This window comes from Lissotriton helveticus, chromosome 9, assembly GCF_964261635.1.
Source record: "Lissotriton helveticus chromosome 9, aLisHel1.1, whole genome shotgun sequence".
Classification (NCBI taxonomy): domain Eukaryota; kingdom Metazoa; phylum Chordata; class Amphibia; order Caudata; family Salamandridae; genus Lissotriton; species Lissotriton helveticus.
Genome location: NC_136070.1, coordinates 185314417 through 185341203, shown reverse-complemented (window position 1 = coordinate 185341203; position 26787 = coordinate 185314417). Strand labels below are relative to the sequence as shown.

Below are 26787 nucleotides of genomic sequence, written 5' to 3'. Positions count from 1 at the left end.
AGGAAAGAGGCCGATGGAAGTGGGGGTAGACTGAGAGAAGGGGAAGAAAATGCATGGGCTAGAGGAAACGAGATACACAGAGAAGATAATGTGTAAAGAAAACAAAGAGCGAATGGTCACATGATTAATGAACAGGAAGACAAATGAAACAACAAATGTAGAGGTGAAAGCTGGCCGTAAGACTGTGTGACTGTGTGAACAGACAGAAAGAAGGCCAAGGGGTGGGGCAAAGAAATATTGAGGTAAGACAACAAAGGAAAATATGGGGTGGCACACTAGAGGTAGAAACGAGAGAATTGAGGGGGGGGGGGTGTATTGAGCAGAGCGAGAGTTAATAAAGAGGGAATGGGAAGTGGAAAGATGAGAGGCAGCGTGGATAGCGAGAGAGGGAGGATGTGTGCATGTGTAAGAGACAGAGAGTGGGTGAGGAGGGCGGAGGAAGAGGCTAAGTTTCCTTGTGTGGTATAAGCACATTACACAGCTCTTTTCCTGCCCGTCCAATGAGAAGTGGTCCTCTCTCCAGCACCAGTGAGTCAGGCCGGGAGCTGCTCAGATAAGCCCCTGGGATGCCGAGCGCTCACCTCCCCGTCTGAAGCCGTCACCGCGGATCGATAGCCGATGAGCCGGCAGGCCAGCTCTGCCTTCAGCACCTCGGGCTGTGGTCAGCGGCAGGGCTGGGGGAGGCCCTGCCCCGAGCTCCGCACGCCGCCCTCATCCCCGCGCTGCCAATCCGGAGCCGGTGGGGCGGAGCCGGCAGCGCCCGCAGCGCCCGCAGCCGGAGCGCCGCTCTCGGAGGACGGGGAGCCGCAGAGCCCTCGCCGCCTCTCCGAGGGAGCGGAGCCGCCGCAGCCTCACCGCGCCCAGCCCCCACAGGCACAGCCGCCACCCATGGAAGAGATGGAGGAAGAGCTCAAGTGCCCGGTGTGCGGCTCCTTCTACCGGGAGCCCATCCTGCTGCCCTGCTCGCACAGCCTGTGCCTGGCCTGCGCCCGCAACATCCTGGTGCAGACGCCCGACGCCGACTCGCCCCGCAGCAGCCGCCGCGCCTCGGGCGTCTCGGCCGACTATGACTACCTGGACCTGGACAAGATGAGCCTGTACAGCGAGGCGGACAGCGGCTACGGCTCGTACGGGGGCTTCGCCAGCGCGCCCACCACGCCCTGCCAGAAGTCCCCCAGCGGGGTGCGCGTCTTCCCGCCTCCCGCCGCGCTCTCTGTGCCCGGCCACCCCCCGGGCCCGGGCCCCGCCGGCCCGCTGCCCCGCAACTCGTGCATCACCTGCCCGCAGTGCCACCGCTCGCTCATCCTGGACGAGCGGGGGCTGCGGGGCTTCACCAAGAACCGGGTGCTGGAGGGGGTGATCGAGCGCTACCAGCAGAGCCGCGCCGGGGCCCCCGGGCCGGCGGGGCCCCCGCGCTGCCAGCTCTGCGAGCAGAGCCCCCGCGAGGCGGCCGTGCTGTGCGAGCAGTGCGACGTGGCCTACTGCGAGCCCTGCCGCCTGCGGTGCCACCCGCCGCGGGGCCCGCTGGCAAAGCACCGCCTGCTGCCGCCCGCCGCGCTGGGGGCCCGCCCGGGCGGCCGCCTCGGGGGCCGCCTCAGCCCGCGCAAGATCTCCACCTGCACCGAGCACGAGCTGGAGAACCACAGCATGTACTGCGTGCAGTGCAAGCTGCCCGTCTGCTACCAGTGCCTGGAGGAGGGCCGGCATGCCAGCCACGAGGTCAAGGCGCTGGGTGCCATGTGGAAGCTGCACAAGGTGAGATGACCTTGGGTGGGGGCTGCAAGAGCGCGCGTGAGGTGTGGGATCCCTTCAGAAGAAGGTGGACTAGTTTTAGGTTTTCACTGACCACGGGCAGTGTCGAAGGCCACCCTATAGTGGTGTGGGGGAGGGGGAGGACAGGGCAACCATGGGCTTGTGGAAGTGAGTGTAAGATCATGGTGGGTTGTTATTGCCCAACAGCAGCGATAGCGCGCGGGGGTGCTATTGGGCCATATGGAAGCTGCACTGTGTAGGGGGAGCTGGCACTGCCCACCATCAGAGCCAGCCTCGGCTAGACAGCGCGTGGGGGAGAATGCACACACAGGCCGAGGCTGCATAGGGTAAGACAAACTGGCACCAGCAGAGGCACTCTCAGCTGGAGATGAAAAGCGCACAGCTGGAACACGTGGGTACTGCACAATAGTAGCGGATCTGGGTTTTAAATGACTTCCCCCGTCAGCATGTTGGTATTGACCTGGTAGAGAGAGTGTGGAAAATGGCAAAGATGGGTCACATCTTAGGTGCAGTGCCAAGCTGAAGGGCCTGTCCCTTGCAAGCGAACATGTGGGCGTGGGGGTGGCAATTAGAGGCTGCACGGGGTGTCCACCGAGTCACCTGCATGGCGGAAGGCGTAGGCGTGAGCTGGCGGAAGGAGGTGGCCACACACGGGCAGTGTACAACCTAGCATGGAAAAAAGGCTTGGCACTGGACACACACAATACATTTATTTTGCAGTGGGCATGTGTTGGTGAAGGGGGCACTTGTGGGTGAATATGGAAGATGTGCGCGTTAAGGGACTGTGGTTTAGATTGGCAGGGCTGTGCCATGGACCAGGAGATTGGTGAGAGGAACCAAAGAGGCTCATGTGGGTACCCTGGATGCTGCCCAGCGGAAGGAGTTTCTGACCTGGCAGTGCCCACCAGCAGACATACCCATGCAGCGGGGTTCGCGTGGGTAAACTAGGCAGATCTGTGTAATATGAAAGCTTCACATGGGAAAGGGCACCTGTCCTGCCCTGACCCTGCACAGCGGCAGTGCCACCCCCACACTGAGGAGCAGTGAAGTGAAGCGGGCATGCGTGTGGACATATCGCAACTGGATGACACGAGATTATTCCCTGTCCTGACCACAAGCTGCAGGCGTGCTGGGTGGGGTATTTCTCCAACAAGCAATGTGCAGGTGAAATGCAAGTGATGGGGGTGGGGGGAGGAGAATGTGCCATGCACACAGCTGTATTCAGAAAGGATGACTGCGCCGTAACTAGGCCAGGCTGCAGTTCCTTCTGTAGGACTACTGACTGGTGCAGGGATCTCATGATATTCTGCAGTTTATAGAAATATACCTGGGTATTGGTGAAGGGTGACCGCATGGCACTCTGTGAAGATAACAAACCCCACGGGACTTCGTTGCGACAACCTGGCAAAGTCAGTCTGTGAACTTCCGGGGGCGGGAGGAGAGGAGGAAGTGAGCGCACATGAGACCGCTTGTGCGGTGCCTCCAGTTAGATGACATCTGTAATAGACCAACGAAGTGAGGGTACCCTGTACCACTGCACTGTCGCACAGAAGTGAGGGTGCCCCGTCCCACTGCAGTGTCACACAGAAGTGAGGGTGCCCTGTATCACTGCACTGTCACACAGAAGTGAGGGTGCCCTGTACCACTGCAGTGTCCCACAGATGCTTTCTGTGAGTATGCCCTGTACCACTGCAGTGTCTCACAGATGCTTTCTGTAAGTGAGTATGCCTGTACCACTGCAGTGTCACACAGAAGTGAGGGTGCCCTGTACCACTGCAGTGTCTCACAGATGCTTTCTGTAAGTGAGTATGCCTGTACCACTGCAGTGTCACACAGAAGTGAGGGTGCCCTGTACCACTGCAGTGTCCCACAGATGCTTTCTGTAAGTGAGGGTGCCCTGTACCACTGCCGTGTCCCACAGATGCTTTCATCAAATGAGGGTGCCCTGTACCACTGCAGTGTCTCACAGATGCTTTCTGTAAGTGAGTATGCCCTGTACCACTGCAGTGTCCCACAGATGCTTTCTGTAAGTGAGGGTGCCCTGTACCACTGCAGTGTCCCACAGATGCTTTCTGTAAGTGAGGGTGCCCTGTACCACTGCAGTGTCCCACAGATGCTTTCTGTAAGTGAGTATGCCTGTACCACTGCAGTGTCACACAGAAGTGAGGGTGCCCTGTACCACTGCAGCGTCCCACAGATGCTTTCTGTAAGTGAGGGTGCCCTGTACCACTGCCGTGTCTCACAGATGCTTTCCTCAAGCGAGTATGCCCTGTATCACTGCAGTGTCTCACAGATGCTTTCTGTAAGTGAGTATGCCCTGTACCACTGCAGTGTCCCACAGATGCTTTCTGTAAGTGAGGGTGCCCTGTACCACTGCATTGTCCCACAGATGCTTTCTGTAAGTGAGGGTGCCCTGTACCACTGCCGTGTCCCACAGATGCTTTCATCAAGTGAGGGTGCCCTGTACCACTGCAGTGTCTCACAGATGCTTTCTGTAAGTGAGGATGCCCTGTACCACTGCCGAGTCTCACAGATACTTTCCTCAAGCGAGTATGCCCTGTACCACTGCAGTGTCTCACAGATGCTTTCTGTAAGTGAGTATGCCCTGTACCACTGCAGTGTCCCACAGATGCTTTCTGTAAGTGAGGGTGCCCTGTACCACTGCAGTGTCCCACAGATGCTTTCTGTAAGTGAGGGTGCCCTGTACCACTGCCGTGTCCCACAGATGCTTTCATCAAGTGAGGGTGCCCTGTACCACTGCAGTGTCTCACAGATGCTTTCTGTAAGTGAGGATGCCCTGTACCACTGCAGTGTCCCACAGATGCTTTCTGTAAGTGAGTATGCCTGTACCACTGCAGTGTCACACAGAAGTGTGGGTGCCCTGTACCACTGCAGTGTCTCACAGATGCTCTCTCTAAGTGAGGGTGCCCTGTACCACTGCAGTGTCTCACAGATGCTTTCTGTAAGTGAGTATGCCCTGTACCACTGCAGTGTCACACAGATGCTGCCCTTAAGTGAGGATTCCCTGACCCACTGCAGTGTCAAACATATGCTTCCCCACACAGAAGTGAGGGTGCCCTGTACCATTGCAGTGTCCCGCAGATGCTTTCTGTAAGTGAGGATGCCCTGTACCACTGCACTGTCACACGGATGCTCTGTCTAAGCGAGTATGCCCTGTACCACTGCAGTGTCCCACAGATGCTTTCTGTAAGTGAGTATGCCCTGTACCACTGCAGTGTCTCACAGATGCTTTCTGTAAGTGAGTATGCTCTGTACCACTGCAGTGTCACACAGATGCTGCTCTTAAGTGAGGATTTCCTGACCCACTGCAGTGTCAAACATATGTTTCCCCACACAGAAGTGAGGGTGCCCTGTACCACTGCAGTGTCCCACAGATGCTTTCTGTAAGTGAGGATGCCCTGTACCACTGCAGTGTCTCACAGATGCTTTCTGTAAGTGAGGATGCCCTGTACCACTGCAGTGTCGCAAAGATACTTTCTATAAGGGAGGCTATCTCGTCCCACTGCAGTATCCCACAGATCCTTTCTCTAAGTGAGGATTCCCTGTACCGCTGCAGTGTCACTCAGTTTCACACAGATGCTTTCTGTAGGTGATGATGCCCTGTAGTGTCAAACAGATGCTCTGCCTAAGTGAGTATTCCCTTTGCCACTTAAGTGCCACACAGATGCTCTCTCTAAGTGAAGATGCCCTGCACCACTGCACTGTCAAGCAAATGCTATGTCTAAGTGATGATTCCCTGTGCCACTGCTGTGTGCCGCAGATGCTTTCTGTAGGTGAGGATGTCCTGTACCACTGCAGTGTCACACTGAAGTGAGAGTGTCCTGTACTACTGCAGTGTCAAACAGATGCTTTCTCTAAGTGAGAATTCCCTGTACCACTGCAGTGTTAAACAAATGCTCACCCTAAGTGAGGATGCCCTGTGCCACTGCAGTGTAACACAGATGCTTTCTCTAAGTGAGGATGTCCCGAGCCACTGCAGTGCCACACATATGTTTTCTATAAGTGAGAATGACCCATACCACTGCAGTGTCACACATAAGTAAGGGTGCTCTATACCACTGCAGTGTCAAGCAGATGCTTTTTGTAACTGAGGATGCCCTGTACCACTGCAGTGTCACTCAAATGCTCTGTCTAAGTGAGGATGCCTCGTACCACTGCAGTGCCAAACAGATGCTTTCTGTAAGTGAGGATGCCCTGTACCACTGCAGTGTCACACAGATGCTGTCCTTAAGTGAGGATTCCCTGACCCACTGCAGTGTCAAACAGATGCTTCCCCTAAGTGAGGATGCCCTGTAACATTGCAGTGCCAAACAGATGCTTTCTATAAGTGAAGATGACCCATACCACTGCAGTGCCACACAAATGTTTTCTGTAAGTGGGGAAGCCTTGTGCCACTGCAGTGCCACATAGAGGCTTTCTGTAAGAGAGGATGCCCCTTACAATTGCAGTACCAACCATATGTTTTCTGTAAGTGATTATGCCCTGTAGTGTCACACATAGGCTTTCTCAAAGTGAGGATGCAGTGTACCACTGCAGTGGCAAAGATATGCTTACTCCAACTGAGGATGCCCTGTACCCCCGCAGTGTCACAGAGATGGTTGCCATAAAAGAGGGTGTCCTCTGCCACTACAGTTTCACACAGATGTGTTGTGTTAATGAGGATGCCTTGTACGACTGCAGTTTCAAATGGATGCTTTCTGTAAGTGAGGAGGACCCATACCATTACAGTGTCAACCAGATGTTTTCTATAATTGAGGATGCCTTGTTCCACGGCAGTGTCCCACGGATGCTTCTGTAAGTGAGGATGCCCTGTGCCACTGCAGTTTCAAACAGATGCTTTCTGTAGGTGAGAATGTCATGTACCACTGCAGTGTCACACTGAAGTGAGGGTGTCCTGTACCACTGCAGTGTCACACAGATGCACCCACGGTGTGATGATTCCCTGTACCACTGCAGCGTCGACCAGATATTTTCTGTAGTTGAGAATACATTGTACTACTGCAGTGTCAAACAGATGCTTTGTCTAAGTGTGAAGGCCCTGTCCCACTACAGTGTCACACAGATGCTTTCTCTAAGTGAGGGTTCCCTGTACCACTGCAGTGTTAAACAGATGCTCACCCTACGTGAGGATGCCCCGTGCCACTGCAGTGTCATACAGATGCTTTCTCTAAGTGAGGATGTCCTGAGTCACTGCAGTGCCACACATATACTCTAAGTGAGGGTGCCCTGTACCACTGCAGTGTCACACAGATGCACAGATGGCGTGAGGATTCCCTGTATCACTGCAGTGTCAACCAGATGTTTTCTGTAGTTGAGGATACATTGTACCTCTGCAGTGTCAAACAGATGCTGTCCTTAAGTGAGGATTCCCTGACCCACTGCAGTGTCAAACAGATGCTTCCCCTAAGTGAGGATGCCCTGTAACATTGCAGTGCCAAACAGATGCTTTCTATATGTGAAGATGACCCATACCACTGCAGTGCCACACAAATGTATTCTGTAAGTGGGGAAGCCTTGTGCCACTGCAGTGCCACATAGAGGCATTCTCTAAGAGAAGATGCCCCTTACAATTGCAGTACCAACCATATGTTTTCTGTAAGTGATTATGCCCTGTAGTGTCACACATAGGCTTTCTCAAAGTGAGGATGCTGTGTACCACTGCAGTGGCAAAGATATACTTACTCCAAGTGAGGATGCCCTGTACCCCCGCAGTGTCACAGAGATGGTTGCCGTAAAAGAGGGTGTCCTGTGCCACTGCAGTGTCACACAGATGCTTTCTCTAGGTGAGTGTGCCCTCAGCCATTGCATTGCCACAAGGATGCTATAAGGGAGGATGCCCTGTACTACTGCAATGCCACACAGATCCTCTCTCTAAGTGAGGATGCCCTGTATCACTGCAGTGTCCCACAGATGCTTTATGTAGGTGAGGGTTTCCTGTACCCCTGCAGTGTCTCACAGATGCCTTATGTAGGTGAGGGTTCACTGTACCACTGCAGTGGCCCTCAGATGCTTTTATCAAGCGAGGGTGCCCTGTACCACTGCAGTGTCCCACAGATGCTCCCTCTAAGCGAGGGTGCCCTGTACCACTGCAGTATCCCCCAGATGCTTTCATCAAGCGAGGGTGCCCTGTACCCCTGCAGTGTCTCACAGATGCTTTATGTAGGTGAGGGTTCCCTGTACCACTGCAGTGTCTCACAGATACTTTTATCAAGCAAGGGTGCCCTGTACCACTGCAGTGTCTCACAGATGCTTTAATCAGCGAGGGTGTCCTGTACCACTGCCGTGTCCCACAGATGCTTTCATCAAGCAAGGGTTGCCAGTACCACTGCATTGTCTCACAGATGCTTTCATCAAGCGAGGGTGCCCTGTACCACTGCAGTGTCTCACAGATGCTTTATGTAGGTGAGGGTTCCCTGTACCACTGCAGTGTCTCACAGATACTTTTATCAAGCAAGGGTGCCCTGTACCACTGCAGTGTCTCACAGATGCTTTAATCAGCGAGGGTGCCCTGTACCACTGCAGTGTCCCTCAGATGCTTTAATCAGCGAGGGTTCCCTGTAGCACTGCTGTGTCTTACAGATGCTTACATCAAGCGAGGGTGCCCTGTACCACTGCCGTGTCCCACAGATGCTTTCATCAAGCGAGGGTGCCCTGTACCACTGCAGTGTCCCACAGATGCTCTCTCTAAGCGATGGTGCCCTGTACCACTGCAGTGTCCCACAGATGCTTTCATCAAGCGAGGGTGCCCTGTACCACTGCAGTGTCTCACAGATGCTTTCCTCAAGCGAGTATGCCCTGTACCACTGCAGTGTCCCACAGATGCTTTCATCAAGTGAGGGTGCCCTGTACCACTGCAGTGTCCCACAGATGCTTTCCTCAAGCGAGTATGCCCTGTACCACTGTAGTGTCCCACAGATGCTTTCATCAAGTGAGGGTGCCCTGTACCACTGCAGTGTCCCACAGATGCTCTCTCTAAGCGAGTATGCCCTGTCCCACTGCAGTGTCTCACAGGTGCTTACCTCAAGCTAGGGTGCCCTGTAGCACTGCAGTCTCTCACAGGTGCTTACCTCAAGCTAGGGTGCCCTGTACCTCTGCAGTGTCTCACGGGTGCTTACCTCAAGGGAGTATGCCCAGTCCCACTGCAGTGTCTCACAGGTGCTTTCATCAAGTGAGGGTGCCCTGTACCACTGCAGTGTCTCACAGATGCTTTCTGTAAGTGAGGGTGCCCTGTCCCACTGCAGTGTCAAACAGATGCTTTCTGTAAGTGAGGGTGCCCTGTACCACTGCAGTGTCTCACAGATGCTCTCTTTAAGCGAGGGTGCCCTGTACCACTGCCGTGTCCCACAGATGCTTTAATCAGTGAGGGTGCCCTGTACCACTGCAGTGTCTCACAGATGCTCTCTCTAAGTGAGGGTGCCCTGTACCACTGCAGTGTCTCACAGACGCTTTCCGCAAGTGAGGGTGCCCTATACCACTGCAGTGTCGCACAGGTGCTTTCTCTAAGTGAGGGTGCCCTGTACCACTGCAGTGTCTCACAGATGCTTTCAGTAAGTGAGGGTGCCCTGTACCACTGCAGTGTCTCACAGACGCTTTCCCCAAGTGAGGGTGCCCTGTACCACTGCAGTGTCTCACAGGTGCTTTCGGTAAGTGAGGGTGCCCTGTACCACTGCAGTGTCTCACAGATGCTCTCTCTAAGTGAGGGTGCCCTGTACCACTGCAGTGTCTCACAGATGCTTTCTGTAAGTGAGGGTGCCCCGTACCACTGCAGTGTCTCACAGATGCTTTCATCAAGTGAGGGTGCCCTGTACCACTGCAGTGTCTCACAGATGCTTTCATCAAGTGAGGGTGCCCTGTACCACTGCAGTGTCTCACAGATGCTTTAATCAGCGAGGGTGCCCTGTACCACTGCAGTGTCCCACAGATGCTCTCTCTAAGCGATGGTGCCCTGTACCACTGCAGTGTCCCACAGATGCTCTCTCTAAGCGAGGGTGCCCTGTACCACTGCAGTGTCCCACAGATGCTCTCTCTAAGCGATGGTGCCCTGTACCACTGCAGTGTCCCACAGATGCTCTCTCTAAGCGATGGTGCCCTGTACCACTGCAGTGTCCCACAGATGCTCTCTCTAAGCGAGGGTGCCCTGTACCACTGCAGTGTCCCACAGATGCTCTCTCTAAGCGATGGTGCCCTGTACCAATGCAGTGTCCCACAGATGTTCTCTCTAAGCGAGTATGCCCTGTACCACTGCAGTGTCTCACAGATGCTCTCTCTAAGCGAGGGTTCCCTGTACCACTGCAGTGTCCCACAGACGCTTTCATCAACCGAGGGTGCCCTCTACCACTGCAGTGTCAAACATGGGCTTTCTTTAAGGGAGGATGCAGACTTCTTTTCAGGTCTTAAGAGCACTTCTCGCGTTCGAGGACTTTGTTTGCACTGGGAGTAACTGCAAATCACACATTCCATAGTAACAGTTAAGAAAAGGTGCCAGCCTCACACATACTGTTGTGTAAGAAACAGGGAGAAGTGGATACGAGCAGCCTCTGCGCGTTTGCAGACCAATGGGACGAATCAACACAGGGCACTAGAGTGTTGTAAATAGGAGGTGGAGGCTGGGCCTGATACTCCGGGCTATTCTGTATCAGTTGGTTTGTGCAGTTGAGGTGAACGCCTTTGTTCTCAAAGTTACTTTATTGAACATGCAGTGCTTAATTTGGAAAAGAATAAGTGACACGGGGCACAGTTTCCCTCCGAAACACGTATTTTGTGGATGCTGAATACCAAGGCTGAGTATTCCTGATTCGACCCCAGGCCTCTTTCATCCATCACCAGGCACTCACATCCTTAATATCATTGTGCGTGTTATTTTCCATCCCTGCTTTCTCCCTTTGTCACTGTTTTTCCATCTTTCGCTTCCTCTTTCTTTGCATTTTGTCTTTTTTCACTCTCTTACTTTGGGAGGAAGTCTGATAAGGCAAAATAACTGCTGGTCCCCAAAAGTGAGAGATGGTGGTCCTCACCTGCAACCACCGGCTCAAACTGAGCTTTGTGAAAATGTGTTTGCGGACATGAAATGTGCTGGTGCAACACTACAAATATTACGACTCCCCTTGTTGCTAAAGTACCTCAATGTACCCTAAAGTCCTCCCCGAGGGCTCATCGCCAGATCTACCACCCCAAAGTGGTAAAAATCTGTTTTCTGCTTCATTTTTACTTTAGGCGTATTCTTGGTATGTTTTAGTGGTATTTTTGTGGCATTCCTCAGCTTTTGTGCACAGCTGCTTTGTTAAAAAGTCGGTCCTTTCTTTTCTGTGAAGCATCACTCACTCAAACAATGGCGCTCATTGGCCCACCCTGCATTGGCGACCCCCCACACTGCGCAGGTTCACCTGTGACCTGAGAGTGTGTTTGAAAAGGCTCGCTGCCACTTCCACTGGGACAGTTCCATTTGTGGAAAATAACCGTGGCAACTGGAATTATGCAGCAAGGGAGGACCCAATTGTGCAACAGGGTAGACTAAATTATGTGGCAAGAAAAAGCAAATGATGCGGCACATTGCAGCATCTTTTCTGATAGTGTTACCTCACTATTTTGACATTTTTACATCTGTTAACATAATCAAATAGTTCGCCTATTCAGTACCAGTTTAACATACAAATACAGAAATAAGAACTAGAAGGGCAACCAGTCAACCTTTGTGAATGACATTCCACTGCGGGGTAACACATCGCCACGTTTTAGTTAACTTTGATCCGTTTGAGCTAGAAACAGTTTTTGTTAAAATGTGCTCATTATGCGGCTGATGATGGATTATGTGTCAAATACAGTGAATCTATAATTATGCAGTAAACTCCACAGTCGCATAATTCCAGTGGCCCTGAATATGACCTGCACTGCTACAGTTGAAAGGTGACCAGGGGCCATATGTATGAAGCCAATTTGCGATCGCAGAAATTCGCAGAATTTCAACGATCACAAATTAGCAGTTTGCAATGTAGCACACAAAAAGCCACTCGCAAAATTTGTGATTCCCTATTTTGCAAATGCATTTAAGGAATCCCAAATTGCGATTCCTTAAATGCAATGTAGGAAGCACACAAGTTGTGCGATTTTGGCTGAAGGAATCGCAAATTACCACCAACTTCAGGTTGGTGGTAATTTGCGATTTCTTCACTTTTTTGCATTTTTCAAAGTGCCATGTGCGCACATACATGCCCATAGGGCATGTATGTGCGCCACACATGCTTATTTCAGGGGTGCAACAGGGTGTCCTATTGACACCCTTGCAACCTTGAAATTGCATTCTCAATTTGCCATTCTCTAAATGGGAATGAGAATGTCTTCCCATTCATTCCTAAGGGCCAATGAATGGGAAGGTATTCCTTATTGGTGAATCTCAATTTGCGATTCGCAAATAAGGAATATGTAGGATTCGCAAAATATTTAGCAAATCCTACATACATTGCATTTTGTGATTATCTAATTGCGATTCCCTAAAAATCGCAATTTGAGAATCACAAAAAAGTGGTTTTCATACATATGGCCCCAGATTGCTGAGATCTGTCTTAATTATAAGGGAGAATTCGGCGCCCTGTTGATTATACTTTTCATTCTAAATTATTTTGAAATGTTACAGAAGCAGCCACAGAAAGGTTGCCATATTCATGCTTTATAACGTGGTGATTTCACAAGATAACAGAATATATTGAGCGCCCTGTGTGTACAGTGTGGGTTGAACTTGTCTAGCTGCAAGCGTGGGCGTTTTTTTAGAAACCTTCTCTAAATGGTTTGTTTCAGTGGAAAGTAATTGTGGATCCTTCACCAGAAATGAAATGTCGGAAGGCACTGAAACTCATCTACAAATCATACAGTTGTGGCCAGTGATAGTTTCCTTCTTGTCAATAAAGTTTGATCTGCAGACAGCGTAATATGATCTTAACGCACTAGTGCAGTGAGGACCATGCATACCAGTGCCCTATATACACAACACTGATGAGTTGTGGACTCCTCTGTGGTGTGGAAAGTGAACATTGGTCTGATGTGCAATCTGTGTGTTCTGGTCCGTGTTTGCTGGTGTGATGTGAAGAACTATGTAGTGTGGAACATGGATGTTGGTGTGATCTGGACGACTTTCACTTATAGACACTGGTCTGTTGTGCACACCTGTATGTTTATGTTGTGAACCACGGATGTATGTGTGTATTTAATATTTGTATGGAGTGAACTTAGCTAAGGAGCAAGCAATCACTGTACATTAGTATGTGGGACAATGGGAGACGATCTTGTACAATAAACAATTACGGCCCAAATGCATCAAAGCAAAATCCGGTCGCAAACGGACAGATTCTCAGAATCTGCCCCTTTGCAACCAGATGCATCATCCCAAATGCAAAAATCGCAATTTAAAGAATCTCAAAATTGCGATTTCTTAAATTGCCATTGCATTTAAGGAATCCCAAATTGAGATTCCTTAAATGCAATGCATTAAAGTTAAAAATTAGCGATTTCGCTAATAGGGGGAGCAAATTACCATGAAGATGAAATTCATGGTAATTTGCAAAAACTTTGAAAAATGCACTGTTGTGCATTTTTCAAAGTTTCATGTTGCGCACACATAGGCTCCTAGGGCATGTGTGTGTGCAACATATGTGAACAGGCCAATTTCAGGGGTGCAACAGGGTGTCATTTTGACACCCTTGCACCCTTGAAATTGCTCATGCAATCTCCAATTCATTCCTATGGGCCTGGAAGCCCATAGGAATGAATGGGACGGCATTCCTTATTAAGGAATGTGTAGGAATCGCTATTTTTATAGCGATTCCTACATGCATAGGTTTTTGTGATTCCTTAATTGCGATTCCTTAATAATCGCAATTAAGGAATCGCAAAAGCCTATGTTGATGCATGTGCCAGTACATGATTATATATTGTTCTTTTTTTCTTTTTGGGTGGCATAGGGGGGTATGTGAGTTGCCCAGACTCCCACACTGTTAAATAAAGTGCCAAGGCTGTGATTCAATTCTAGGTCTCGGAGCGAAAAGTAACAACCAAGGCACTTGAGTGACAAATTGATAATATTGATAAAGGATTACACAAAAGAGGAAGGAATGTAAGTAGGTCTGAAGACAAATTTTATTACTAATTCGATTAAAAAGGAAATCACATACAATAATACAAATCATATATATCAAAAAGACTTTAAAAAGGGGGAAGAAAATTTATTTTGATAAAATCAATGGAATCAGAAAAAGAAACATTCAAAACATATTTATGAAATCTCAAACAAATTAATTCTCAAACATAAAATGGGAGAACTTTATAAAATTATAGAATTTTGGTATCTCATTCCTTATATTCTTATTTAGATCGTTGTCGTACAGAGAAAATAAAATGTATATGTTTGACAATATGAAAGTGATGTAAAATGTAGGTCGATTTACATAATGGTTTTATAAAATTGTTTAAAGATGATAACCTTTTGTGAATATGTTATAGGTTAGTATTATTTTTAAATCTGGTTATTTTTTCCCCCCTTTTTGTTTTCACCAACCAGGATATACGTGGCTACTCCAGAAGAAGGCGCTGGTCGCCGAAACGCGCGTAGAGAATTCATTAGTTAATGCCACAGTTTTATAAAGTTCTCCCATTTTATGTTTGAGAATTAATTTGTTTGAGATTTCATAAATATGTTTTGAATGTTTCTTTTTCTGATTCCATTGATTTTATCAAAATAAATTTTCTTCCCCCTTTTTAAAGTCTTTTTGATATATATGATTTGTATTATTGTATGTGATTTCCTTTTTAATCGAATTAGTAATAAAATTTGTCTTCAGACCTACTTACATTCCTTCCTCTTTTGTGTAATCCTTTATCAATATTATCAATTTGTCACGCAAGTGCCTTGGTTGTTACTTTTCGCTCTGGTAATCCCTGACCTAGGACTTACAATATCAATTTGTTCAGGGGGTCCTTGTTACCTTTACGTCAATTCTAGGTCTCCACATTCCAGTCAGTAGCTCTACCTGCTGAGCCACATCTCCTCTGATGCTAGTGTCATGTTGATACTTGTATGGTGTGGACCATAGCTGCTCGTTAGATATTGATTCCTGCGCTGTTTGGGATGTGAATGCTAGTTTGATCTGAGGGCCTCTGTGCTGTGGACCATAGACACTGGTGTGATGTGGATCATCAACATTGGTGTGGAGTGGCTAATGGATACTAGTATGATGTAGACCACGGATTTTAGTTTAATGTTGGAGTGTGGGTAAAGTGGATGCCTATATTGTATGGACATCCGCTTCATCGTTGGTGTGGGATATTGACGTCTGTTGTAAAATCTTGAGTGTTTTGCAAGCTTTGTGAGGTGGGCCATGCACACCTTTGTAGTGGTGATGATTATGTTGTGTGGACCGTACATGGTTATGTCATGTGAATGTCTGTGTAATGTGTCGACCTTGTAAGGTGGATCTGAACCCCTTTATGATGTGCAAGCTATGCAAGGTAGGTGGGTCCTTAGAACTCAGGCACTTTTCTGTTGTGGATGCATTATGAGGTACAATCCAGGAGAGCTAGCTATTGACCACTGTGTAATCCGTATGCCAGTGTGATGTGTGGGCTAATCCAGGTGAATCATGGATGCCTGTGCGATATGAAAGCAATTTAAACTGAATTTGGTGCCTCTGTTATGTGGACACAGGCATGACATATAGCCTGCACAAAGTGATGTGTGGGTGGTGCAATGTGGTCCTAGATCTATAGATCTAGGTGATAACTGGATGCATGTTTCATGTAAACATTGGACATTGGTGTGATGGAGTTATTTGGATCCCATGGACTATTGACACTGGTCCGAAGAGGTTCCCTGTATAATGTGGACTATGGGTGCTGTTGTAAAACGGATGCCTGTGTTGTTTGGATCATGGGTACAGATGTGTTGTGGATGCTGCTATGATGTGGTCATCTGTATGGACTGTGGGTGCTTGTCTAATGTCAGTGCCTGTATGCAATGTCTATGGATGCTGGTGTGATGGGAGCACTGGTCAAATGTCAAATCTCCACTACTGGGTGGTTTCTCGCCCTGATGAAGGTGTTGCCGTAAATCTGGCATTGCACCGAAACGCGCGTTGTGTTCATTGTCTCGCAATTACATCTGGGGTTCTCCTTTTGTGATCTAGGAATACCCAGCGAGACCGAGAGAGTGCTACATCTTAATCCTTGATGGAGGGACAAGTCTTGATGAATATATGGTTATGATTGTGGTTTAGTATGCCTGAGTATGGTGTGTTGTATTTAAGTGTTGAATGTTTGATGGAGTATTTTTTGCGGGGCCTAAATTAATTTGTAAATAGACTGTTATAATATTTTGTGTTGTAATATTACATGTATTGTTAAATGAAATGATGAGTCACTTGAAAAACAAAGAGATGAAAAAAAAAAACACTACTATTTAAATAAAAAATTAGTTTGGGTGATATTAGTTCTATGTTCTTTGTTCGTGTTGTTCCACTTCTGGTTGCAGTGAGCTCAGTGTTTGCTTCTATTTAAATTATGGACTCTTTATGAGCCATCTATATATTATGAAGGGGCAGACGCTTTTGTGATTTTGTATACTATAATTTTCCCCTGCCTGTCTGCTCCATATCAAATTCTCAGGGGGCCCTTTTTTTCTTGATTAGTTGCCTTTGTGATTTAGAAATTTCAGTGATGTATGAGGTTACACCAGGGTGTTCATGGATGCTTGTGTGATGTGGATGTCTCTGTGGGATGACGCAAGAACATCTGTGTGATGTGCAGGTTGTGTCACATTCATTGTGGATGACAGTGATGTTTGGGCTGTGTGAAGTATAAATAGTTTCATTTGTGCTTCACGAGCTATATGAGGTGAAACAGGAGTCATGTGTAATGTGCTGTGTGTGAGGTGGGCCATAAACCCAGGTGAGATGTGGAGGTCTGTGTGATATGCCTATAATGGTCTTCTACAGACATGAATTTTCATGTGCAGTCTACATGAAGTGGGTTGTGGAAGCCTGCTTGATATATGGAAGGTGAGAGGTGGACTCTTCTGTGGTGTGTCACTTTAGTGAAATGGACTCTGGAGTGAGTCCTGTATGATGAGCGCCCTATGGTAAGCTGAATGTGGACTACTGAGTGATGTGTGATAGGTCATGAAATCCTCAGTGATGATATGTGTACTGTGTGAGGTGGACACAGTAGACCTGTGTGATGCGCAGACTATGCGAGGCGGACTGTAGACTCAGGTATGGTGTGTGGCCTGTGAGTGATGGACTGTGCAATCCTGCAGCCCCTTTCCCTCCCCGCGCTTTGCAGAGAGGTGTAGTGGATGTCTGCGGTCTGCTGTGGTGGGTTCACTGAATGCTGATCAGGGCTCAGTGCAGGAATGGGATATTTACAGAACACACACACGTAGGACCACGCATGAAAACACACAAATAGACACGCACACAAAAACAAAGAGGGATCGGCCCTCGAGAAGCGAGCAGTAGATCGGGAGCTTGTCAATCTCACACTGAACTGAAGATGACATGGTCGCGTGCTGAAAGGATGACCTGAATCCGGGGTTACCGGGGCAGAAGTGACTGATGCAGGCAGACAGCTGTGCCTGTGTTCAAGGGATGCTGCGGTCCTCGCGGTCTGGCGCTGCACAGAGGAATGACACGTCAGGCACAAGGGCCCGGGGAGGAGGCAGCCTCGCTGCTAGTGCGACAGGGGCCCCCGGGCAACGAGCAGCAGTCCCTGCCAACCAGGAGCCCGGTGCCTGATCACATCTGTAGTGTAGGCTTCGGGCAGCACACGTGGTATATGACCCGCACATCTGTCCGTCATCTAATATGTCTGTCTGCCCTGCCAAAAACATCTATATTCACAGAGAGGTAGAACATACATAACGGGTTAATGTGTACTATGGGCCTTTATTGCCATCGATATACAAGGCTGGAACATTTTCACCTAAACCCCAAGATGGCATTATAGGAGCATAATAGACTTTACTCGCAATGTATTTTTTACATTACGTGATTTATTAATTTAGTACTCTTTAGAAAACATAGTTGAGTGTCATTGGTTTACTACTATTTGCCTGAGACAGCAGTTATGTCTGTTAATATTTTGGGAAATGTGTGTGTTTTTTTGTTGCGGATAATATACTAATATTTAAAAGGCATTTCATGCAATAATGTACATTATTAGAAATCAAATTTGAAATGCTAACAGCCTTGTAGGGAAATTAAAACGTGCATTGTCAGATGTAATAGGAGCCCTGCTATTATGTAAGCGGTTTTTGGTCAGCACTGAAAAAAGATACAATGTTGTGTTTAAATTGTTTATTTATTTAGGGGAGCTAAATACCCTGCAAATAATTTCAGAACTGTGGATTACTGGAAATCATTCATAGCTAAACCTCTTTTCTGCGAAATACAGCTTTGAAACAACTGACAAACTTTAAACAAGAAAGCTTAACCGTATAATAAATATATAGTTTAAAAAATCTATAGTGACCTAGATATGTGCTGCCACTACGCAGCAATGAGATTTGTCCTTGCGTTGGCGAGCTGCCTGGAGGCAGGATAGGACGCATGGCCACCATGCATTAAATGCCATGCAATGAGTGCCTGGCACTGCAGCCATGTTGGATTGGGAGGTTGTGATGCTGAGGGATGTTCTTATGCTACATGGTTAGTCATTGGTCATCGTATATGAAAGTGGCAGCTAGGTGATTTTAGCCCTTCTGCATTAAGATGTGTTCCTTGAAACTTTACACTATAATGGTATCAATAAGTTCATTGGAATGTTAATCTGGCTCAGAATCTTTGTGGCTAAATGTGGCATTCAACAGAAAGCCTCTGACTGGTGTATATAGCTCCAGACCACCATCAACATTTCTCTCAACTGTAGAGCAGGCTGTTTCCATCCTCCCATGTGGGCAGAAGACTCTACAGTAGTGTTTTTCTTGAAGCACCCTTACATCATCAAGAAATTGTGCTCCCCTTGTTTCTGTAGTGTTCCGTAGGTCCAAACGTCAGATGTGCTGAGACCTGTAGCATCATGTTTGCCTGTGCCCTTTGATGTCCACCTGTATGAGAGGGCGTTCACAAGGGCACTATCTGGGGCCACAAACCGCCCGCAGTGCCTTTGTGAGCATGTAAATCACAGGATAATATTTGTTTCAAAGATTTTGGCCTACACGGACCCCCTGACACTCTTGAAGGAAAGTCACTGAGATGAAGAGGGCCACCTGAGGTAAATCCCCCTCACCCCCATTCTCCATCGCTCTTTATTTTATTTATTTTTATTTTCAAAGGTTTTATAGAGCGCTACTGGACCCAAGAGTATCAGAGCGCTTTACAAGATAGGTTAACACATCAAGAAAACAAATTAGAATAGTGCAGATTAATCAGATAGAATAATGCATTAAATCAAACGAACGAAGGAGATAAAAATAGCTAAGAGGTCAGTATAGGAGAAGAGGACAGGTGGAACAAAAATTAGATAGAGATGGGAGGTAAAGAGGGAGAGAGAACATTGGAAATGGGAGTATGAGGGGGTGGGTCAGGGAGAGGTCACAGAAGGAGGGGACAGAATAATTTCAGTAAAATTAGGTACCCCAATATTTGTTTAGAAGAAGCAACTTGAGGTTTTTTTTTAAAAGAGGGTATGAGGGATTGCAGCGAAGAGCTTTGGGGAGAGAGTTCCAAATCGAAGGGGCATTTCCTGAGAATGCCAGAGATTGATTTTTTTTGTTTTTTAGTTGATCGGTGATAAGGACAAGGGCGTTAGTGCTTCTCAAGGACCTGAAACACCCTGCTTTTTGTAGCTTGTCAGAAAGGTAAGAAGGGGTGTTTTGGTGAAGGGCTTTATGAGTGATACAGGCAATCTTGTAAGTGGATCTTCCTTCTACTGGGAGCCAATTGAGGTTTTTGAGGACTGGAGAGATGCAATCAAATCGTTTGCAGTCCGAGATGAGCCTGGCCGCCAGGTTAAGAACAGATTTAATTGGGGCCAGGTGGATTTTGGGAGAGCCAGCAAGAGTGGCGTTGCCGTAATCAATTCTTGAGAGGACAAGAGATTGTACAACAATTTTGAAGTCGTCCGCTGGAATGAAGGGTTTAAATTTTTAAGGTGGTGTAGAGTGAAAAAAGCACCTTTCCCCGCATTTTTAATGTGCGGGATGAGATTAAGATTCTGATCAATGCTAATTCCAAGGGAATTGACAGAGTTGGTGGTGGAGAGCGAGCAGTTAAGGGCTTTGATATCTGAGATCAAGTTCTGGGTAGGCAGTGAGTTGTTTTTAGAAGTGAAGAGGATGATTTCAGTTTTTTTGGGGTTAAGTTTGAGGTGGTTAAGATGGAACCAGGCTTGTATTTTATTCAGGGTATCGTTGAGGTGTAAGATGTCATTGTGGGATTTGATCTTGTAGTATAGTTGAGTGTCATCAGCATAGAGGTGATAACTGATTTTAGCTTGTTTGAGAATCAAAGTGAGGGGTTCCATGAAGAGGTTGAAAAGGGTTGGGGATTGGATTGAACCTTGTGGGACACCAAGTGAGACAGGTTGAGGTTTGGAGAGGCAGTCACTGAGCTTGATTTGTTGGGTTCTATTTTGGAGATACGAGGTGAACCATTTGAGTACATTGCCCTTTAGACCAAAGCGATCTTTGAGAGTTGTAAGAAGGGTGGGATGGTGGACAGTATTAGAGGCTGCAGAGAGGTCAAGGAGGATTAGGAGGGAGGATTCGCCTTTGTCCAGAGATCGATGAATGTCATCCGTAATATGGCGGTGCTGGCGGAGGCCTGTGGTGCCCAGATTGTCTCTTACGCCGATGACACCCAGCTTCTCTTCACCTGTGATAAGAACAGGGACTTTGATGGAGAGCTTATTAAGGAATGCTTGGGTGCGGTGTTCGGCTGGTTTCATATAAACCAGCTGAACTGCAACCCAGATAAATCTGAGGTCCTTTTTTTTGGGTGTCCTCCTGATCCCTGTTGGAGATCCTGGTGGCTGGCCGATATTCATCCCCCTTCTGCGGAGACAGGGATGGCAAAGAATCTGGGAGTCAAGTTGGACACCGGTCTGTCCCTTAAACCACAGATCCTGGGCCTGGTAGGACAATGCTTTGGGATACTGAGAATGCTCAGGGAATTCCTTCCTCTTCTATCCATTGCCCACAGGAAAAGCACAGTGCAGGCTTTGGTAGGTTCCAGGCTTGACTACGCTAACGTACTCTACCTTGGCCTCCCTGATTATCTTCTCTCACGCCTGCAGGTGGTGCAGAACTCGGCCGCTCGTGCCATCTTCGGCCTCGGCCGGAGGTCTCACGTTGCGGGCCTTCTGAAATCTCTCCACTGGCTTCCGATACGGAAACGCATCGAGTTCAAGACGCTGACCTTGGCATTTAAGGCACTCCATGGCTCTGGTGCAGGTTACCTAAGGAAGCGGTTGGGATTTCACATCCCATCCAGAGCACTTCGCTCGGCGTCCCTTTCACTGGCTACTCTCCCGGCAGTCAGGCGCGCTCGCATCGGGGGTCGCGATTTTGGATACCTTGCTCCCCGAGCCTGGAATGCACTGCCATTGTCACTTAGGAAATGCGTGACCCTTTCGTCCTTTAGGAAGGAGTTGAAGACGTGGTTGTTCTGCAATTAACTCCCCTCGGCCGTGATGGTTGTGTTGTGTTGGGTCTGATAGCGCCGGGACACTCGGTCCGAGTAGCTGAGCGCTCAATAAAACTTTTATAACATAACATAACATAACATAGCCGTTTCGGTACTGCATCCTTTTCTAAAACCAGATTGGAAAACGTGTAGGAGATTGAAGGAGACTATGTGGTTATCTAGTTGGGCCAAGACACATTTTTCAAGTGCTTTTGAGAGGAAAGGAAGGTTAGAGATAGGGCGTAAATTGTTTAGGTCATTGGGGTCAGCCGAGGTGTTTTTGAGGATTGGTGAGATTTGACCCAGTTGTAGGGAGGCAGGAACAAAACCAGTGGCAAAGGAGGAGTTGATGATATTAGTCCAATGAGGGGCAATGATGTGTTTGAGTTTTTGGACCAATTGGGCGGGAAGAGGATCTTTGGTATGAGATGATGGTTTGAGTTTAGAGATGATATTAAGGACAGGGGTTTCAGAAATAGAAGAGAATTCATTCCAATGGGCATTGTTTTTAGGGAGGGGGTCATCAAAAGAGGCGATCACTTGGGGGATAGCAAGTAGGGGTTGAGATGGTTTAAGAAGAGGGGACGAGGAAGATAAAAGTGCAATAGGAGTGTTCGTGAGGGGGAGTTGGGTGAGGGGAGATTGGGGTGAGAGAGGGGTGGACGAGAAGGATAGCTCGATCTTGTTTACTTTATTAGAAAAGAAGCTGGCGATTTCTTCACATCATTCGACAGTGGCTAAGATGTTGCACACGGTCTACTGTAGCCCATATGTAGCTCTAAAAGCTCTGGTTTGAAACCAGAATCTGTCGCACTGTACTTGCTCTTTCTCTCAACAGCCTGCCTCGTTTCCCTGTTACCAGCGAGAAGGTCCTGCTTCTCATAATAAAACTGCCTTACCTCTCAGATCCACTCACCCCCCCTTCACGTGGCCCACTCAGGCCCACAGAGATCTTTTTTTTCCAAGCAACTCGATAATTGCTCCCATTCCATCTTCAGAGTTTTTTGCTGTCATGAATCTACTTATAGTTTGACCTGCGCAGTGCCTCTGTTTTCTCAGACACACAATCGACCTGGTATCCCCTTAGTACTGTTCACCTTCTCTACTATCGCAACAAGCACCCTCTGTATTGCTAAACTCTTACCCTGCAAGACTTGTTAACAATAAACATTATCACATATTCCAGCATGTCGGTTTACTGTGGTCCTTCCCCAGGCCCCTGGTGCCATTCTAAGCAGGCGCCTCCTCACCTTCAGCTGTTGAGGGCCTCACCTCACCTAAACTAGCTCAATTACTCCCTGAAGTGACCAGAGGTCTCTGATGTATACAGCCTGTTGAGGGTCTCTGCATGGATTTACACTACTCAGGACGCTACTGCACAGTATGGAAACAGAGACGCTGGGTAGAACTGGCGCACACTCCCCATAAACCTTCCTCGGGTATTCCTGCACACCAGAGCATGGGTCTTGCCTACTCTAAAAATGCCCAGGCATGAACAAAGTGTCAAGACGGAATGATAAGATATGTCCAAAATGGTTTAATAACAAGCATTACAAATGCAATAGGTCTCGCCTTTCATTAAGTAAAAGCCATTTGCCTTGCTATAAAATACCATTAGCAAAGCAAATGGCTTTAACTTAATCAAAGGCGAGACCTATTGCATTTTCAATGCTTTTTTTCTTTCTTACTCTCATAAACTGTCTTTCTATACTCAGCCCGGTTCACCCTCTCCCCTTCTCCAAGAACTATGTTTTCCTCTGTAAGCCCTCCCCATATCCTAATACTTCTACCCCTCTACCAATGGTCTAGTAGATCAACCCCTTCTATACACTAGTACTTCTACCTATACAGTGGCGCCAGTCCTCCACATAACTCCTGCTCTCTTGCCTTTTTTGTGCAGTTCTTATCCTTTGTTCCATTTTTTAGGGTGAACTGGGCAGCACATGTGCTGCTCTGCAAGGCCTGCTGTATTGAGGTAGGGACTTGAAGCTCTGCCCACTCTCCCCCATGTTTTTCATTGGCTTGTGTCATTGTACACTGTAAACTGTGGCTGTTCATTGGTTAGGCTTGCAAAACAAATAAAATGTGCCATTTGCAAAAACAATCGCTCTCATTCTGTCACACTCTGTTCAATAGCTTCCCTGTGAGAATACAAAATGCCTGAAAAAATGGACTAGAAGAGCTCTAGTCTCGCTCATTGCAAGTGACAATCCGACATTTGGAATTTGGGTTCAGCTCATACCGCACAGTGATTGTCACACCTGTTGAGAATAGACGCTCTCCTTATTTTTTTCTATTCAGCGCTCATCTGGGTGCATAGCAACGCTGAGGATGCTGTAAGGGGCCTTCCCATCACAGGAGAAAACAACCCATAGACCCTTCTATTGAAGAACACATACGTATCTCAGCTCTGCTCTACTAATTGGGAGCAATGTTTTCTGCATTTAATCTGGATACCTTTATATACAATGCATTTTGTGCCAATGCAGTTAATTTCTGTTTTAATGAGACTTTGCTCTTATTTTGAATTTATTTTGAACTGTTCTCAAGCTTACAACGATGTTGGATTCATTAAAATCATCAAGCAAGGATGAGAGAGGATGTGTCCTAACGGTTAGAGCGGTCGACCTCAAATCTGGGGAACAGGGTTCGAGTCTCCGCAAGGACTCACAACATCACTTAATCTCTCTGTGCTTAACAAAAACGAATGTGTCCAAGTAAAACCCGATACCTTTCAGTCAAGCTTGCGCTATATAAAATTCAGAAGGAAAAAAAAAATTGTGTGACATTATTGCCTGCGATATACTTAAGTATGCTTTTTACTACTCACTTACACTTGGAAATGCACATATGTACCCCGTTTGCGCAAAAAACTGAACCAAAGTAAAACCTGGTTTTCCAAGGAGGCTAATTGGCAAAGGAGAAATGGAGTTGGGGAAAGAGTAATCATCGATGTGGGTTATTGACCGTGCGATCCTGACCACCAGTGCCAAGTCACCATGCCATCATTGCCAGCTTCTTACAGTGCACACAAATGGATGTTCCACTCATTGCCCTCATCATGTGCATTCTGAAGGTGTCCAAATAGTCCTTTGCTTCTTTTCTGAGCTTGCGGCCAGTGTGCTATTTGCGATTTTCTTTTTAAGTGAAAGTATCTCCCTGTTTCTCTTTTTTCATGCTCTTCCTGCCCCTTCCTCCCTCGCTTTCTCTCTATCTCCCCGTCTCCCCTCTTCCTCTCTCTCGCTACCTCTCCCCCTCTTCCGCTCACACTCTCCCCCCTCCTAACTTCTCTTTGTCCCCCTCCCTCTTTCTCTCTCCCTCTCACTCCCCTCTTCCTCTCTCTCTCTCTCTTGCCCTCTATCCCTCTTACTTTCTCTCTCCCCCTCCCTCTCATGCTTCCTCTCTCTCTCCCCCTCCCTCTCATGCTTCCTCTCTCTCCCTCACCCTCTCCGCAAGACAAGGCAACAGTCTCAAAAGCATTTGCAATGCAATAGGTCTTGCTTTACTGAAGTTTGAGCTATTAGTGTTGCATTATTTTAGCAATGGCAATAGCTCAAACTTTAATAATGCGAGACCTATTGCATTGCAAATGCTTGTTCTCTTTATTTTCCCCTCACTCTTGCTATGTGTCTTTCTTTCTTTATCCCTCTTTTTTCTTTCTCTTTAGCTTTCTCTTTGTCTCTCTCTTACATGCACTTCTCCCTTTCTGTATAGCTTTAAATTTCTTTGTCTCTATCTCTATCTCTATCTCTTTCCTTTCCCATCTCTTTTTCACTCATCTATTTCTCTCTTCTCTGCTCTCTCTCTCTCTTTGTCTTTCTCTATCTCTTCATTGCACTTTCTCTCCCCTCTCTGTCTTTCTCTCTCATAGTCTCCCTTTCTGTCTCTCTCCGAAATATGGCAGACAGCCACCTAGGCGACTCCTTCCATGTTCATTTCCCACCAACAATGTGAGTCATGGAACCAAGGGGCCAGGGAATATAGAATTGGAGTTCTGTCTCCAGCATACCTATATGAAATCTGGCCATAAAATATGTTTTACATTCACACTTAGCATTTACCTCGAGTCCCATTGTTTCTGATTTGTGACAAAGAATAATCAGTGCCTAGATACCCTCACGGGTGACAAGCAGCGCTCTACAAATCCACCTTACATTACATTACTGGTGCATTTCTTTGTTGGATGTGAGGAATGGGAGGATGAAGCGAAGAACAGCCAGTGCTTTGATAACTTACAGGTCCTCTCATAACTCATAGCTTTGATGTCCCAGGCTTTAGTAAGGTGGTGGCTTACATTTTCACCTTTCCTGACACATCGGGCTTACCAGGAGTCGCGCTATTGAGCCACCCCTTTTTTATTGTTGGATAGAATTACTGGACCGATCTGCGGCCCATGAATCAGTGTTTGAATTTCCTGACTCACTGGAGCTGCTGAATATCGCTGGATCTGCCATCGTCTATGTAATCACTCACTGTTTGAGCCCAGAACGAGGATTTATATGATACTATTGGAAAGGAACTAACCGTGACCTTTCTTGAACCTTGTAGGAGAATTCTCTTTTACTAACGGCGCTTTTTATTCCCATTGCCACGGGTGTTTTTGTCCCACCCCTATTGTTCATCTCCGCCTTGATGAAGGTGTAGCCGGGCAACACACCGAAACGCGCGTTGGCGTTACTTGAGTGGTGGCAGCTGGATTATTTCTACCCCCACTTTGTCATCTGACCATCTTGCGGCTGTTATGCACAATTTTTTATTCCATATTGTTTTGTGAATCTGTGTGAATGATGTATGAGTCATTATGATGAATCTTGGGAATGCATGATGGTATGAGTGTGTTGTTTGAATTAGGTGTGTGGGACTGGATTTTTTTAATTTTGCCTTATTTAACTACAATGTGCTTTGATATTTATCATGTGTATTTATTAATTGTTAAAATGACTGTGCATAAATTAATAAAATTGCTATAAATTTTGTAAAAATGGATGTGATTATTCACCTCTGTCCTTGATTTGCTCCAGAGATGGTGGTTGTATCTTAAGACCCTTTTTAGGGCCTGGTTTTGAAACTTCGGGGCAGGCAGTTACCTGTGTTTTTGGTGGCTTATCGCTTTGCCAGATGTTGGCTGGATAGTCCACAAAGAGGCTCATGACAGTGAAGGGGATCCTTATGGAATTACTAAGAAGGGCCGGATCATGTTAGAGGGTAATGGTTTAGGGTAGTGAGTGTGGTGTTGTTTGGAGATGCAGTGACATATGGTAAGCGCAGTCATTATATATTTTGATAATGACAAAGGTTTGCTTTTTAGCCCTGGATTCATGCCCTTTCCTCT

At 47.4% G+C, this 26787-nt stretch overlaps 1 protein-coding gene across 2 annotated transcripts in view; it reads left to right on the top strand.

Moving 5' to 3' along the window:
• Positions 1 to 782: 782 nt before the first annotated feature.
• TRIM9 (tripartite motif containing 9) overlaps positions 783 to 26787 on the top strand; it is a 459144-nt gene continuing 433139 nt past the window's right edge. For both annotated transcript variants that reach the window (XM_078659735.1, XM_078659734.1), the window contains exon 1: positions 783 to 1755. In XM_078659735.1, coding sequence (XP_078515861.1) covers positions 889 to 1755 — 867 coding nt within the window. In that variant the 5' untranslated portion in view covers positions 783 to 888. The remainder of the gene's footprint in view (positions 1756 to 26787) is intronic.